This window comes from Alosa pseudoharengus, unplaced genomic scaffold (genome assembly GCF_046254945.1).
Source record: "Alosa pseudoharengus isolate Yale_2024_CS ecotype anadromous, Long Island Sound unplaced genomic scaffold, YU_APseudo_1.1 YU_APseudo_1.1_scf_5, whole genome shotgun sequence".
Taxonomy (NCBI): Eukaryota; Metazoa; Chordata; class Actinopteri; order Clupeiformes; family Clupeidae; genus Alosa; species Alosa pseudoharengus.
In genome coordinates this window covers 36,465,672-36,481,047 of record NW_027468837.1, presented here as the reverse complement: position 1 = coordinate 36,481,047, position 15,376 = coordinate 36,465,672, and the positions used below count along the sequence as shown (strand labels likewise).

The 15,376-nt window shown below is 46.9% G+C and overlaps 1 protein-coding gene across 1 annotated transcript; it reads right to left on the bottom strand.

Moving 5' to 3' along the window:
- Positions 1-2,385: 2,385 nt before the first annotated feature.
- On the bottom strand, positions 2,386-6,322 carry myog (myogenin). The gene is made up of 3 exons (XM_076267589.1): positions 5,596-6,322; positions 3,803-3,908; positions 2,386-2,961 (listed from the first exon to the last, which is right to left on the bottom strand). The coding sequence occupies exons 1-3, from the start codon at positions 6,139-6,141 to the stop codon at positions 2,843-2,845; spliced, it is 771 nt and encodes a 256-aa protein (XP_076123704.1). The 5' UTR covers positions 6,142-6,322; the 3' UTR covers positions 2,386-2,842.
- Between the last annotated feature and the right edge of the window lie 9,054 nt (positions 6,323-15,376).

Sequence of the window (15,376 nt, the reverse complement as noted above, 5' to 3'; positions counted from 1 at the left end):
AGCTATCCCTACGCTGACCCCTGACACCAAACCTAACCTTAAACCACCACTTCACGCCTACCTTAAAGGAAAATTCCGGTGTGATATTGACCTAAAGTGTGTTGAAATATGATACCGAGTGTGAACGTATGTCTCATAGCTCATCTCGGCTTGTCACCTGCACTTAGAAATCTGGTGCTAGTTAGCCGATGCTACCAACAGTTTTTCGATGGGGGTGCCTTGGGCATCGGCCTAGCCATGCAAATAAATCACAGTTTTACACCATTTACGAGGCTCAAAGTAGCTCCATACTTCAATGGTAGACTTCCGAGGGCCTTGACATTTAAAACGAGATATTGAGAACTTTGAAAAAGCACTGGTAGTTTATTTACAAGACGATTTATACAGACAGTACCTTCATAAAGTTTACCGTTCGCAGCCATCTTGAATTTAGTCACGATAAGTCGAGCGACGAGTACGAATGAACAGGTATGATAAGGGATCAGATTCCAAAAATAATTCTGTGGAAATGCATGGATTCCGGTTGCTTCCAGTAACAGCAAATGGAATCCATGCATTTCCACCTAATTCTTTTTGGAATCTGATCGCTTATCATACCTGTTCATTCGTACTCGTCGCTCGACTTATCGTGACTAAATTCTAGATGGCTGCGAACAGTAAACTTCATTATCTAACTATCGCCAGATTTCTAAGTGCAGGGGACAAGCCGAGACATACGTTCACACTCGGTATCATGTTTCAACACACTTGAGGTCAATATCACACCGGAATTCTCCTTTAGCCTCAACCTTCCTCTAACCATACTTGTGTTTCTCCCCATCAACACACTATAGGTAGACAGCAACATGGTCCAGCAAAAAAAAACAACTACTACTCCTATTCACTATTTCAGCTATTTATCAGCTGTGAATTTAGTTATCAGGCCAAAAGAGACATGAAGACTAAGCAACAGATTGTCTAGTTCTGGAAAACTTGCACTTCTCTGTTGTTTCTGGGGAAAGACTGCCTGAATCACCTTTGTCTCTTTTTTTAATCAGCTGGAGTCCTGTGTTTAGTTGTTTAGCTGTGTTTACAACTGAAGAGAACTAGTCTGAAGTTTAGCTGTGTTTACAACTGAAGAGAACTAGTCTGAAGTTTAGTTTTTTGGTGCCAGAATTCACACGTCAACGTTTCTCTCTGACCTCTCTGACACCCCACTACGAGTGTGTGTCGTGTGTGTGGGGGCAGGAGAGAGGGAGCAGGGTAAACGGCTAGTGCCAGTGTTTTGTGTGGCACCACAGCTCTGTCTCATTACTGTGTGTGTGTGTGTGTGACAGGTCCATGGAAGGAGAGCAAAACTTGTTCGATTGTGTGTGTATGTTTGACATGCTACTGAACTGGAGAACAGTATGTAAAACTCAACACATGTGTGTGCTGGAGTGTGCGTGTGTGTGCTGGAGTGTGTGTGTGTGTTTGAATGTGTGTGTGCTGGAGTGTGTGTGTGCTGGAGTGTGTGTGTGTTGAGTGTGTGTGCTGGAGTGTGTGTGTGTGTTTGAATGTGTGTGTGCTGGAGTGTGTGTGTGTTGAGTGTGTGTGCTGGAGTGTGTGTGTGTGTGTGCTGGAGTGTGTGTGTGCTGGAGTGTGTGTGTGTGCTGGAGTGTGTGTGTGTGTGCTGGAGTGTGTGTGTGTTTGAGTTTGTGTGTGCTGGAGTGTGTGTATGCTGGAGTGTGTGTGTGTGTGTGTGACAGTTCAATGGAAGGGGAGTAGCAGGTGCAGCTGTTGTTTTCTTTCACCATTTCTCTCTCTGATCCACTCGTCTACTTCTGTGTGTGTGTGTGTGGTACTAAGTGTGTGTGTGTGTGTGGTAATGTGTGTATGTGAATTCTTACATAGCTGTGACTTTGTGTGTGTGTCCCTATTTTTAGGGTATTTCCACACACTGCATACGGTTATTAGATATATTTGACCATATTACGTTTTTGTGGAGCAGCTAACATCATCGACTGACAATCAGTCAACCCAGGTTTGATGTTCTCCATCCTGCTGTTGCGAGTGTTGCTTGTTGCTTTGGATAAAAATATCTGCTAAATCTCAGTCAACTTCAACTTTAACTTTAAAGTTAAATTCAAGTTCATTCAAAGATTAGTAGTCTGCCCCAAAAGGGACTAGTATGAACTATGGACATATCTGTCACTTGTCTATAGATATGTTTCATTTTCTTTATGGTGTAAGTGGTATCATTTGGTGCAATTAACTAGTTTTACTGAATTTATTTGCAATAATTTATTTTTCTTTTAATGGAAAACAGTGTCACATCTGAAAACAAATACAGAAATACACAACAATCTTTATTATAAAAGTCCAAATAACTTAGCAAAAAACAAACAAATAAAAAATAAAATGGCAAAACCACTCTGTAGAAAAAGGAACGTATTTACATCACTAGAGTACAGGACAAGTGTCCAGTTAGACAGAAATTGGTCAAAACTGCTGAATAAAATATTGGCCCCGCACAATTTACCCCTCTTTGGTAAGCAACACACACACACACACACACACATAAAATGGAGAAAACACAAAAACACGGAAGGAAAACACGGATCTGCATTAAGTGGGGAAGGAAAAGCCCATCTCGTGCTACTTCTCTTCCCTGCGCTCCCCAAGGGAAAACATCAATGCTTTGGAAAACTTGTGGACCACAGGGTTTACTTGGAAATAAAAACAGCCAAACGGCTGTCTGGCTGGTGACTGAAGGTTTGACATTGGCTCCCTCTCATGGTGCTAGGTAGTACTGCTGTTTTGGGTGGATGGGTGTTTTTGGGGAGGGGGGGGTCAGCCCCGCCCCCCTGTCATGCCATGCGGTTTATTTGGGAATGTCCAGCGGGTAGGAGAGGGGAGCCGTGTCGGTGTCCGTGATGCTGTCCACGATAGAGGTCAAGGAGCGCAGGTTGGTCTGCTCTGAAGAGTCCTCATGCAGCAGGTCTACAGGTAAACAAGAAACAAAACAAACACAATAAACAACTGTCACCATGACAATATATATTAATATCAACCAGAGAAATCAAATGAAGACAAGAAATAATAACAATAATAAGCTGACAAATTAATAGTTCCCTGTTTTTTGCTCTTCCCTTTAACCATAGATTTCGATAGCTGGTCAGTTTGAATATAATTCGGAAAATATAGAAGAATCAGGTGTTATAACTGTGAGATTTGAATATATAAAAGATTCAGATGTTATAACTGAGATTTGTTTGAGTTGTTTAATGTGATTTGACTGGAACTGTTAGGTGAATAGTATGAGCTATCATGGGCCCTCTCTGATATTCCTGGTTCTGGGGGTGAGTATTGTGGGCCATAGGGGGTACTTTCTGATTTCTCTGGTCCTGTTGGGTGAGTAGCCACATTGAGAGCTGTCTAGGCTACTCGTGGTCCTGTGAGCACGTATTATGTGCTGTCCAGAGTACAGAGTGATTCTGTCAGTGAGTATTACAGTATGGGCCCACTCTGATTACTCTGGTCCTGTGTGTGAGTAGTTTGGTCTTTGGTAAGAGCTCTTGGTTCTGTGAGAGAGTATTATGGTCTGTGGTGGGCGCTCTTACCCTCATCGTCATGAGACTAAATATTATGGTCTGTGGTGGGCACTCTTTCTGTCGTGGTTCTGTGTGTGAGTATTATGGTCTGTGTTTGGCGGTCGTGGTGCTGTGTGTGAGTATTATGGTCTGTGTTTGGCGCTCTTGGTGCTGTGTGTGAGTATTATGGTCTGTATTTGGCACTCTTGGTGCTGTGTGTGAGTATTATGGTCTGCGGTGGGCGCTCTTACCGTCGTGTCCGGTTCCGTAGGCGGGGGCGCAGTGTTCCGAGGCGCTGCTCCACTCTGGGCTGCTGCAGCAGGTGCTACCCGACCCCTGATCACTAGACGACGACACCTGTTGCCAAGGGGACAGACACACACACACACACGGCTGTCAGTCCTATGCCACCACAAGCCCCACCCCCTCACCAGCCTGTCGAGCCATGGCAGAGTGTCACAGCCTGAGGACCGATCAGAGGGCTACTCTACTTGTGAGCGCACTGGCAGCCATTTTGTTCTGTGCCCCCAGGGTGCCATGTCAGCCCTGAGGGGTGAGTATGAAGTCAGACGTCTTATCCATCCTACAACACATCTTTTCAGAAATGATAATAATCCTTAAAAGTCTGCTGTCTTCTCCACCCACTACACCCAAATACTCAGAGCTGTCTTCTCCATCCACTTCACCTAAATACTCAGAGCTCTCTTCTCCATCCACTACACCCAAATACTCAGAGCTGAATAACAGAGAGTAGGAACCCTGACGGAGGTTCCTACGGGTGGGGCAGACCGGACCCAATCACAGTCACTGCTCGCTGTTGATGAGCTTGTCCACTGATTGGCCTTTACCGATCAAAATGATCATGGCAGCACAGAAATACAAATAGTAGTCGACGACCAAGTGTCAAATGTTGTGATAGTGAGGTTTCTCAGTATGTTGTAAAACACTAGACATCTTTTCAGAAATTATACTCTTATACTCTTACGTGATTTTCCTTAAAACTCTGTTCCAGTCAGCCAGTAAATCTATCAAAAGTGCTCCAGGAGCCATGCACTGCATGAAACCAGTTTAAATGGATGGAACAACATATTCATAACATAACAGTAACTTATCAATGTATTATATCAATAATTCCGATCAAATTCCATGACTGTCAGGACGATTACACACACCCACACACAAAGGAAACCTGCTTCACTCTTTCAACTCTCTTTTTCAGTTTTCATTTTAGTACCATTTCATAATTAAAATGTACTAGCCTTCTAGGTTCTTAGTGTTATTATTTATTTATTAGTTTTATTATTAACTTGAGCCACACATTAAGAGAGTACATTTTAGTCCAGTCCGCCACCTCCTACTGTATATTGAATGAGACAAGCTTAAATGGTATATTTACAATAACGCTTCAATAGTATAATACTGAATAATAATATGCTTAAAAAGTAGCACTTAATTTATGCTATATCTCTAGAATGTTCTCCCAAGCCCTGTCCCTCTCTTTCACCTTCTGTATTTAGTATCTGCATCTATTGTCATCTACTTAGATGTAAGTTGAAGTATACTTAAAAAGTACTTTTTAATGATGCTGTGTCTGATTAATTCCTCTCCCAGCGCCTTCTCCACCTCTATCCTACCTCTTCCAGCCCCTGTCCCCTCTCCTCTCCTCTCCTCTCCCCTCCTCTCCCTCTCCTCTCCTCTCCTCTCCCTCTCCTCTCCTCTCCCCTCCTCTGTCCTCCCCTCTCCTCTCTCTCTCCTCTCCCTCTCCTCTACTCTCCTCTCCGCTCTCCTCTCCTCTCCTCCTCTCCTCTACTCTCCTCTCTCCTCTCCTCTCCTCTACTCTCCTCTCCCTCTCCTCTACTCTCCTCTCCGCTCTCCTCTCCTCCTCTCCTCTCCTCTCTCCTCTCCTCTACTCTCCTCTCCGCTCTCCTCTCCTCTCCTCTCCTCTCTCCTCTCCTCTCCTCTACTCTCCTCTCCGCTCTCCTCTCCTCTCCTCTCCTCTCCCCTCCTCCGTCCACCCCCTGTCCTGTCCCCGTGTGGGACTCACCCTGGGCGGCTGTGCCGGGCGGTAGTGCAGTGCTGCGGGGTCGTGGTCCTGCTGGTTGAGGGAGCTGACCAGGGCCTGCAGGCGCTCGATGTACTGGATGGCGCTGCGCAGGATCTCCACCTTGGGCAGCCGCTGGTTGGGGTTCATCAGCGTGCTCCGCTTGAGCGCCTCGAACGCCTCGTTCACCTTCTTCAGCCGCCGCTTCTCCCGCAGCGTCGCCGCCTTGCGCCGGTCCATCGTCACCGACTTGCGCTTGCACACCTTGCAGGCCCAGGGCAGGCACTGGCCGGGGCAGTGCGGCTGGTCCTGGAGGGGCGACAGGGGGACCCCCAGACCGGCCGGGGGGGACCCCTTATCCTCCAGCCCCCCCACCACGCCCCCCGACAGCAGACGCCCGTCCCCACACAGTCCCAGCATGGAGCTCCGGTCCTGGTAGCCCCCGCTCTGCTCATACCCCCCCGCCAGCCTGCCCTGGAAGTAGTTGTCCCCCCCTTCGTAGAAGCGCTGGTCTGGGAAGAAGTAGGGGTTGGTCTCGAAAAGCTCCATGGTGACTCAGGGTTATTATGGGATGGGGAAAAGGTCTCTTCTTTTTGTTCTTCTGCTGTCCTCTCAGGCTCTCCCTCTGCGCTGTCGTAGGTCCTGCACGAGGGTCAGGGAGCGCTGGCTACGCGGCGGAGTGTGTGAGAGAGTGTGTGTGTGTGCAGGAGTGGGAGTGTGCGCTGTTCCCTCCTCTAGCTCGTGCCGCAAGAAGATCTGTGGACAACAACTGTTCCCCACCAACTGTCAGGGGGCATTTAAAGGCTCTGGGCTGCAGTTAGATCAGTGTGGTGTGTGTGTGTGTGTGTGTGGTAAATATAGCACGAGGCCCTCGGAAACCTGAGACGGCCGTTTAGCTGCCGGCCGCACATCCACGCCGCTTTACATCTCTGTTCCTCTCCACGTCTCCAGGGGCCCCGAGCGAGCGACGCGCAGACCCAGGGGCCGACGTCAGGCCACGGACGAGACGCGGGGGAACGTAATCTCTGGGGGTGCGGACCTGTTGGAGAGAGAGATTAAAACCCTAAGATTGCTGTTAGAATGGGTTAAGCCTTCCTCCACAGCAGCAAAGACACACACACACACACACACAACTCACTCATACACACACACATACACAGGCACATGCACACACACACACACACACACACACACACACACACACACACACACACACACACACACACAACTCTCTCTCTCACACACACACAAACACACACACACATACACACACACACACACACACACACACAACTCTCTCTCTCTGTCTCACACACACACACACACACCTCGCCTTGCCACTGATTACCCCTATGTGTTGCATTGTTGGGAATAAGAATGTCCATTTCTGTCCTTCTATGGGTCATGTTATCCAGCTCTGATATCTGCCCAGCACTCCACACCTGTTCCTCTCATATTCTGTGGTGTGTGAGTGTGTTTGCTTCTTTTGTGTTTGAGTGTGTTTGCTGAAATAGTGTAATGAATGTTTGAGTTTGGTGTTTGTGTGTGTGTGTGTGTGTGTTTCATGTGAATATAGCCTATGTACTTATATATGCTCAGGATCTGTGCACTGTATCTGATCTGATATGTGTGATCATGGGAGATGATACGTGGATGTGTGTTTGTGTATAGATAGATAGATAGATAGATAGATATATAGATATATAGATAGATACTTTATTCATTCTGAGGCACATTTAGGATGGATGTGTGTGTGTGTTTTGTGTGTCTGTGAGAGTGATTGTGTTTCAATTTCACCGGTTATATTGAAGTGTGGACACATAGTAGACAGTGTGTGTGTGCAGGCATTTGTTGAGATGTGTCACACACACACACGCACACACACACACACACACACACACACACACACACACACACGTCCACCCGGGATTTCCAGACAGCGCACGGCTTACTGTAACACACCTCTCCGCACCACAACAGGTCATGTAGCTCTGATGCTAATCCACCCCTGCTTCCGCTCCCAGCTAATGAGTTGGGGTATTTCTGGGTACTGACCCAGCAGTAGGGGCAGTTGCCAGGGCGACATGGCGCAAGGGCATTCACACATGCCCGTTTTGGCGCGGGTGCTCCTCTCACACCGACAGTGCCCTCTGCCCTCTGCTCTTGGCCGTTCTCTGGGCAGGCCAATGCAGGGATGGTCATTTTACATGCCACCGATGAATGAAGACCCAGTTAAGCAATGGTAGGACAAATTAGGAACAAAGTTTTATTTACAGTGATGTGCATCAAGGGAGAGACATCATGACTTTGCATAAAGATCCACCAGCTGTTTTTAAGGAAATAGTCAGGCTGACAGGAGATGGCGTGGTAAGACTTTAGCGAGGTAAAGCTCTGGTGTGCTAAGACCCTAGCGTGGTAAAGCTCTGGTGTGCTAAGAGGCTAGCATGGTAAAGCTCTGGTGTGCTAAGAGGCTAGCATGGTAAAGCTCTGGTGTGCTAAGAGCCTAGCATGGTAAAGCTCTGGTGTGCTAAGAGGCTAGCATGGTAAAGCTCTGGTGTGCTAAGAACCTAGCATGGTAAAGCTCTGGTGTGCTAAAGCTCTGGTGTGCTAAGAGCCTAGCATGGTAAAGCTCTGGTGTGCTAAGAGCCTAGCATGGTAAAGCTCTGGTGTGCTAAGAGCCTAGCATGGTAAAGCTCTGGTGTGCTAAGAGGCTAGCATGGTAAAGCTCTGGTGTGCTAAGAGGCTAGCATGGTAAAGCTCTGGTGTGCTACGAGGCTAGCGTGGTAAAGCTCTGGTGTGCTAAGAGGCTAGCATGGTAAAGCTCTGGTGTGGTAAGAGCCTGACATATTAAAACCCTGGTATGGTAAGATGGTCTGGACCCATGGCATGCTAAGGGTCTTGAGTGGTAAGATGGTGCTAAGGGTCTAGTATAGAAAGGCTTTTGTGTGCTAAGACTGGAATGGTAAGATGGCGTGGTAAAAGCCTGGTGTTGTAAGATGGCGTCTTAAGATGGCGTGGTAAGATGGCATGGTAAAAGCCTGGCGTGGTAAGATGGCATGGTAAAAGCCTGGCGTGGTAAGATGGCGTGGTAAGATGGCATGGTAAGATGGCGTGGTAAGATGGCGTGGTAAAAGCCTGGCGTGGTAAGATGGCATGGTAAAAGCCTGGCGTGGTAAAAGCCTGGCGTGGTAAGATGGCATGGTAAAAGCCTGGCGTGGTAAGATGGCGTGGTAAAAGCCTGGCGTGGTAAGATGGCATGGTAAAAGCCTGGTGTGGTAAAAGCCTGGCGTGGTAAGATGGCATGGTAAAAGCCTGGCGTGGTAAGATGGCATGGTAAAAGCCTGGCGTGGTAAGATGGTGTGGTAAGATGGCGTGGTAAGATGGCATGGTAAAAGCCTGGCGTGGTAAGATGCCGTGGTAAGATGGCATGGTAAGATGGCGTGGTAAGATGGCGTAGTAAAAGCCTGGCGTGGTAAGATGGCATGGTAAAAGCCTGGCGTGGTAAGATGGCATGGTAAAAGCCTGGTAAGATGGCATGGTAAAAGCCTGGCGTGGTAAGATGGCATGGTAAAAGCCTGGCGTAGTAAGATGGCATGGTAAAAGCCTGGTAAGATGGCATGGTAAAAGCCTGGCGTGGTAAAAGCCTGGCGTGGTAAAAGCCTGGCGTGGTAAGATGGCGTGGTAAAAGCCTGGCGTGGTAAGAGCTTGGCGTGGTAAAAGCCTGGCGTGGTAAGATGGCGTGGTAAAAGCCTGGCGTGGTAAGAGCTTGGCGTGCAGAGCTGCTGCTGCTGCTGTCAGGTTAGGCTCTGATGGATGGGCACGAGTGGCAGCCTGAGCACAAAGACGCCTCTGTGGAGCAGAGAGCAGTGTGTGTGTGTGTGTGTGTGTGTGTGTGTTAGTCACTCAGTCGGACCCTCGGCCTCTCCTTAACCCATTGTCAGCAGAAATGGAGAGTGTGTAGGGGGAGGGGGCACAGTGGCAGCCGCACGCGCCTCATCACACACGCACATACACACACACACACACACACACACATTTTTTTGGGGGGGAGTCCTTGTTCAGCAGGGCTGAGGAGCTCTGTGTTTGGGCAGGCAGAGATCACATCAGAGGTCCTCTCAGCTGTTCATCCATGACTCCTTTAGGCGGTGGTGGTTGTTTGTTATTATTGCTGTAGTTGTTTTTGCTGTCAAACAGGTGCGTGTGTAGGGGAAAGTCTCAATGTCGATAACATTTTCCCACATTTCTTTCTGTTTTTAAAGAAAAGGAATTCAATAGTGAAGCACACTGTATGAACATCACTACAAGACACACTGTGATTTCACTCATGGAACGTCTCTCGGCCAATCAGAAACCAATAAATAGTTCCATAGAACCCAATTGTTGTATAAACATCACTATAAGACAGACTGTGATTTCATTATGCCTACAGAAATGTTGTGAAATGATTCAAATGCCTCCAGAGTGTAGCACTGTAGCTACATGGCTTCTCTAGCTATTGGCTGCAGCAACTAGGTAGCACCGTTTTTTGGTTTGTTTTATTTCGTACCGATAGTTCTCGTGATCTCAAGGAACAGAGATCTATGTGAAAATTGTTGTTTTGACTGTGTGGTACCGTGTTGTTTGATGTTTAGTGGTTTTCTTTATGTCATACTTTCTTTTGTCTCTTTGTCAAAGCCACAGAAACAACTGAGACAGAATGTTTATTGTAAGCAGACAGAATGCCAAATGGTGTACCTAACTAATTGCTCCCCCTACAAGAGACACCTTCATTATATCTGGCAAGAAAGGCACATCACTTACCTGTCCCCCCTTCCAAACTGACCCCAGACAGGAATGTATGTTCTGTCATTATATCTAACCATGAGCGTTCTAGATGTGTGTTTATTGTCTTGGCTTCACTTTGCAACACTGTGCTGTGCTGTTCGTGGAGCAGAGCTACCAGAAGTCTGCTGTCACATCCAGAATAAAGAAGTGTGTATATGTGTGTGTAAAGAAAGAATAAAGAAGTATTCTCTCGCAAGCCAGGGCAACATTGGATCAACTCGGCGTCTCCATTTGGAATGAAGGAGACATTTGGGGTTTCTCTTCAGTGTGCTATGATCCAAACCCAAATAAACACACTCACTCATGTCCACTCCTGCGTCCATAAGCTAGCCTCTCCCACCAGGAAGGACACAAGCACATGTGTGGTGTTTAGCCTTTAGGAGCATAACACTTTGACCTCCACTATAAAGAACAGTAGGGCTGTCTCTGGACTCAACTGACAAACATACGTGTAACGTTAGCCAGGTTAAGTGTGTGTCTGTGTATGTGTACAGTATGTGTGGTTACATGTGTAACGTTAGCCAGGTTAAGTGTGTGTGTGTGTGTACATGTGTAACGTTAGCCAGGTTAAGTGTGTGTCTGTGTATGTGTACAGTATGTGTGTGTACATGTGTAACGTTAGCCAGGTTAAGTGTGTGTGTGTGTGTGTACATGTGTAACGTTAGCCAGGTTAAGTGTGTGTGTGTGTGTGTGTGTACATGTGTAACGTTAGCCAGGTTAAGTGTGTGTGTGTGTGTACATGTGTAATGTTAGTCAGGCTAAGTGTGTGTGTGTGCGTGTGTGTGTGTGTGTACATGTGTAACATTAGCCAGGTTAAGTGTGTGTGTGTGTGTGCATATGTGTGTGTGTACATGTGTAACATTAGCCAGGTTAAGTGTGTGTGTGTGTGTGTGCATATGTGTGTGTGTGTGTACATGTGTAACATTAGCCAGGTTAAGTGTGTGTGTGTGTGTGTGCATATGTGTGTGTGTGTGTACATGTGTAACATTAGCCAGGTTAAGTGTGTGTGTGTGTGTGCATATGTGTGTGTGTGTACATGTGTAACGTTAGCCAGGTTAAGTGTGTGTGTGTGCATATGTGTGTGTGTGTACATGTGTAACGTTAGCCTGGTTAAGTGTGTGTGTGTGCATATGTGTGTGTGTGTACATGTGTAACGTTAGCCTGGTTAAGTGTGTGTGTGTGCATATGTGTGTGTGCGTACATGTGTAACGTTAGCCTGGTTAAGTGTGTGTGTGTGTGTGTGTATATGTGTGTGTGTGTACATGTGTAACGTTAGCCTGGTTAAGTGTTTGTGTGTGTGTGCATATGTGTGTGTGTGTGTACATGTGTAACGTTAGCCAGGTTAAGTGTGTGTGTGTGTGTGCATATGTGTGTGTGTACACGTGTAACGTTAGCCTGGTTAAGTGTGTCTGAGTATCAAGACCTGACCTACTGGCCTGTCCTGTCACTGCCTCTCTCCTCTCTCTCTCTCTTTCTCTCTCTGTCTCCCTGTGTGTGTGTGGTGTGGTGTCTCTCTCTCTCTCCTCTCTCTTTCTCTCTCTTTCTCTCTCTGTCTCCCTGTGTGTGTGGTGTGGTGTCTCTCTCTCTCTGTGCTGTCTCTCTCTCTCTTTCTTTCTCTGACCTGCTGGTCTGCTCTGTCACTGCCTCTCTCTCTCTCTCTGGTGTCTCTCTCTCTCTCTCTCTCTCTCTCTCTCTCTCTCTCTCTCTCTCTTTCTTTCTCTGACCTGTTGGCCTGCTCTGTCACTGCCTCTCTCTCTCTCTCTCTCTCTGGTGTCTCTCTCTCTCTCTCTCTCTCTCTCTCTGGTGTCTCTCTCTCTCTCTCTCTGGTGTCTCTCTCTCTCTCTGGTGTCTCTCTCTCTCTCTCTCTCTCTCTGGTGTCTCTCTCTCTCTCTCTCTCTGGTCTCTCTCTCTTTCTTTCTCTGACCTGTTGGCCTGCTCTGTCACTGCCTAAAGAACTTCACTTCTCTGTGACAAGTCGGGGCACGCTGCAGGACAGCTGGACTTGGGGAGGAGGGGGGAGTGGGTTAGTAAGTGTGTGTGTGGTGTAGTGTCTTTCTCTCTCTCTCTCTCTCTCTCTCTCTCTCTGTCTCTCTCTCTCTCTCTCTGTGAGTGTGTGTGTGGTGTCTTTCTCTCTCTCTCTCTCTCTGTGTGTGTGTGTGTGTGTGTGTGTGTGTGTGTGTTACGCAGCATTAGTCCTGACTCACTGGTTCTTCGCCTTGTTGGCTCTTCTGAAAAATACCATAACCCCCCTCACACATACACACACCCTCGTTCAATTCAGTTCAATTCAAAGGGGCTTTATTAGCATGACTGTTTTGGTACAGTGTTGCCAAAGCTAGTGTTACAGATAACACAGTTGAATCACAAAATTAAGAAAATAGACATACAGCATAAACATGTAAACACAGAATATTAGACAGAGAACAGTAGCAGAAATAATACTAGGATGATAGGGATGAGTGTATGTATGTGTATCAGTGTGTGTGTGTGTGTGTGTGTGTGTGTGTGTGTGTGTGTTTGTGTGTGTGTGTGTGTTTGTGCGTGTGTGCGCACGCAAGAACACGTGTATCTTGTGCATCTGTGAACACAAACACAGGGTTTTCTTATACCATGTCCCTCAGGTTGTGACTTGTTGTGCTGCCAGATCAGCAGAGAGCTCTTCACCAAGAAGTATGGCCATTTTATCATTGTCTTCAATGTCTACAACATGTGCTATGACTTTTTGGATGTTAGTGAAAAAGGTCTGTCTTAAAGTGTCATATTTTTCACAGTGAAGAAGAAACTGTCTCAACCTGACAGTGACCACATATTCTTTGTTTTCTTGGCAGCCAGGTTTTTCTGTGTCTGCCTGTGCCGACTGCTATGTTGTGGTCACTGAGCCTGTGGTCAGGATTTGCCTCTTGCTTCTCTCTAACAGAAATGAGATATTCAGCCAATTCATATTCTCTTTAGGATCAGATACTTTGGTTGGTAATTTAGTTTGTCCAATGCTCTAAATAATCTTCTTTTGCTTGATACATTATTTTGTTGAGTCAAATTGATGTTTGGGAAGCAGAGGTGGACTGAGCTTGATGTGAATTAGTTATTGAGGTTATTGAGGTTATTGAGTTAGTTAACTTCAGAACCAGCTGGCTCAGAGGACTCTTTTCAGGGTTCAGCTCCTGGATTTTCAGTGCCTCAAAGTGGAGGGAGTTTTTGGGACTGCTGTTCAGGTGCATCCAGAATTTTAAGGATCTTTTTTGAATAGGTAAGGCCAATGGAAAGTGGCCTAACTCTGCCCTACATGCATTATTAGGTTTTTGATTGAACTTTTAGTATTGATCGCCAGAATTCTGCATGTAGGGCTTCAGTTGGATGCTTGTCCCATTTTGTGTAGTCATGCATACTGAGTTGCACATTGCTTTCAGAGGAGTGTGTGTGGAGTTTAGAGTGTGTAAGAGGGGGGGGGGGGGGGCATTGTAGTGACTGCAACAGATGCTGTCCCCTCATCCTCCCATATCTGCCCCTCCCCCTCCCCACTCCCCAAAAAAGTGTCCAAGTTTACGTTGGAGCCCCCCACACGCCCTCTCTACTTCTCCCTGTCATGTGGTGTCAACGTAAGATCATCTGTCCAGAGCCCTCAGGCACCACGGTCATCACGCTGAGGAAAGTGCTGTGGTAAGATGGTGTGGTAGGGGTCAGTTGTGGTAAACATCTACAGAAGCGTGGTAAGATGGCGTGGTAGGAGCCTGTTGGGGTAAAGATCTAGCGTGGTAAGATGGTGTGAATAGGAGACCGCCGTGGTAAGATGTCGTGGTAAAGCCCTGGCGTGATGGGAGACTGCCATGGTAAGATGTTGTGGTAAGATGTCGTGATAAAGCCCTGGCGTGATGGGAGACTGCCATGGTAAGATGTTGTGGTAAGATGTCGTGATAAAGCCCTGGCGTGATGGGAGACTGCCATGGTAAGATGTCGTGGTAAAGCCCTGTCGTGATGGGAGACTGCCATGGTAAGATGTGGTAAGATGTCATGATAAAGCCCTGGCGTGGTAAGATGTCATGATAAAGCCCTGGCGTGGTAAGATGTCGTGATAAAGCCCTGCCGTGTCAGTGTGAGATCCTCTGCCCTCAGGCCCCGCGGCAGAGCACCGGTAAAAGTGGGCCTCAGCAGACCACCTCTTACATTTGATTTCTGGTCAGGCAGGTCAGTTCTGGTCAGGCAGGTCAGTTCTGGTCTGGCAGGTCAGTTCTGGTCTGGCTGTGGGCTGGTTGAGGATGGTTCTGTGGGGCGGTTTGATGCTACACGCAGACTACTCTCTCATTATACAGCACGAGATGGATGGCAGTGCCTGTCAGCATGGCCGTTCTGATGGCTGGTCACCCGTCTCTGGTCATTAAGAAGGTGGGTCATTGCCCTCTGGACGGGCTGTGAGAAAGAATAGCCCTCTGTTCTATGTCTACAAACCAATAGTTGGTCACAGATTATATCACTGTGTCTTTGTTACATTGCAATTAAAGAGTAATGTACACTACAGTATAATACAACAACAACAACAACAACAACAACAACAACAACAACAACAACAACAACAACAACAACATAATGATCAGTACCAGCAAATTGATACTCAGAGAACTCTGTGACTATGTGGGTCTGAGTCAGGATTGGGGATCGATATGTGATTTGTGATTGATGTGATTCTCTGATCATTCGTTTGTGACACTGCCATTAATGGCATCATTACTGTGTGACACGGTACAGGCATAAGTAGTGTTATCACCCGGAGAGAAGAAATACTCTTTTTTGATTGGCTGGCGGGGTGGCTTTTAATTCTGAATAACGGGACAAAAAAGTTTAATCGCTGTTCCATATCAATGCTTATGAATAGTAACTATAACAGCCAAATTGCCCTCATGGGATCAAAAGAGTATATATACATACTTATACATACTTATACTATACTTATACTTATACTATACTA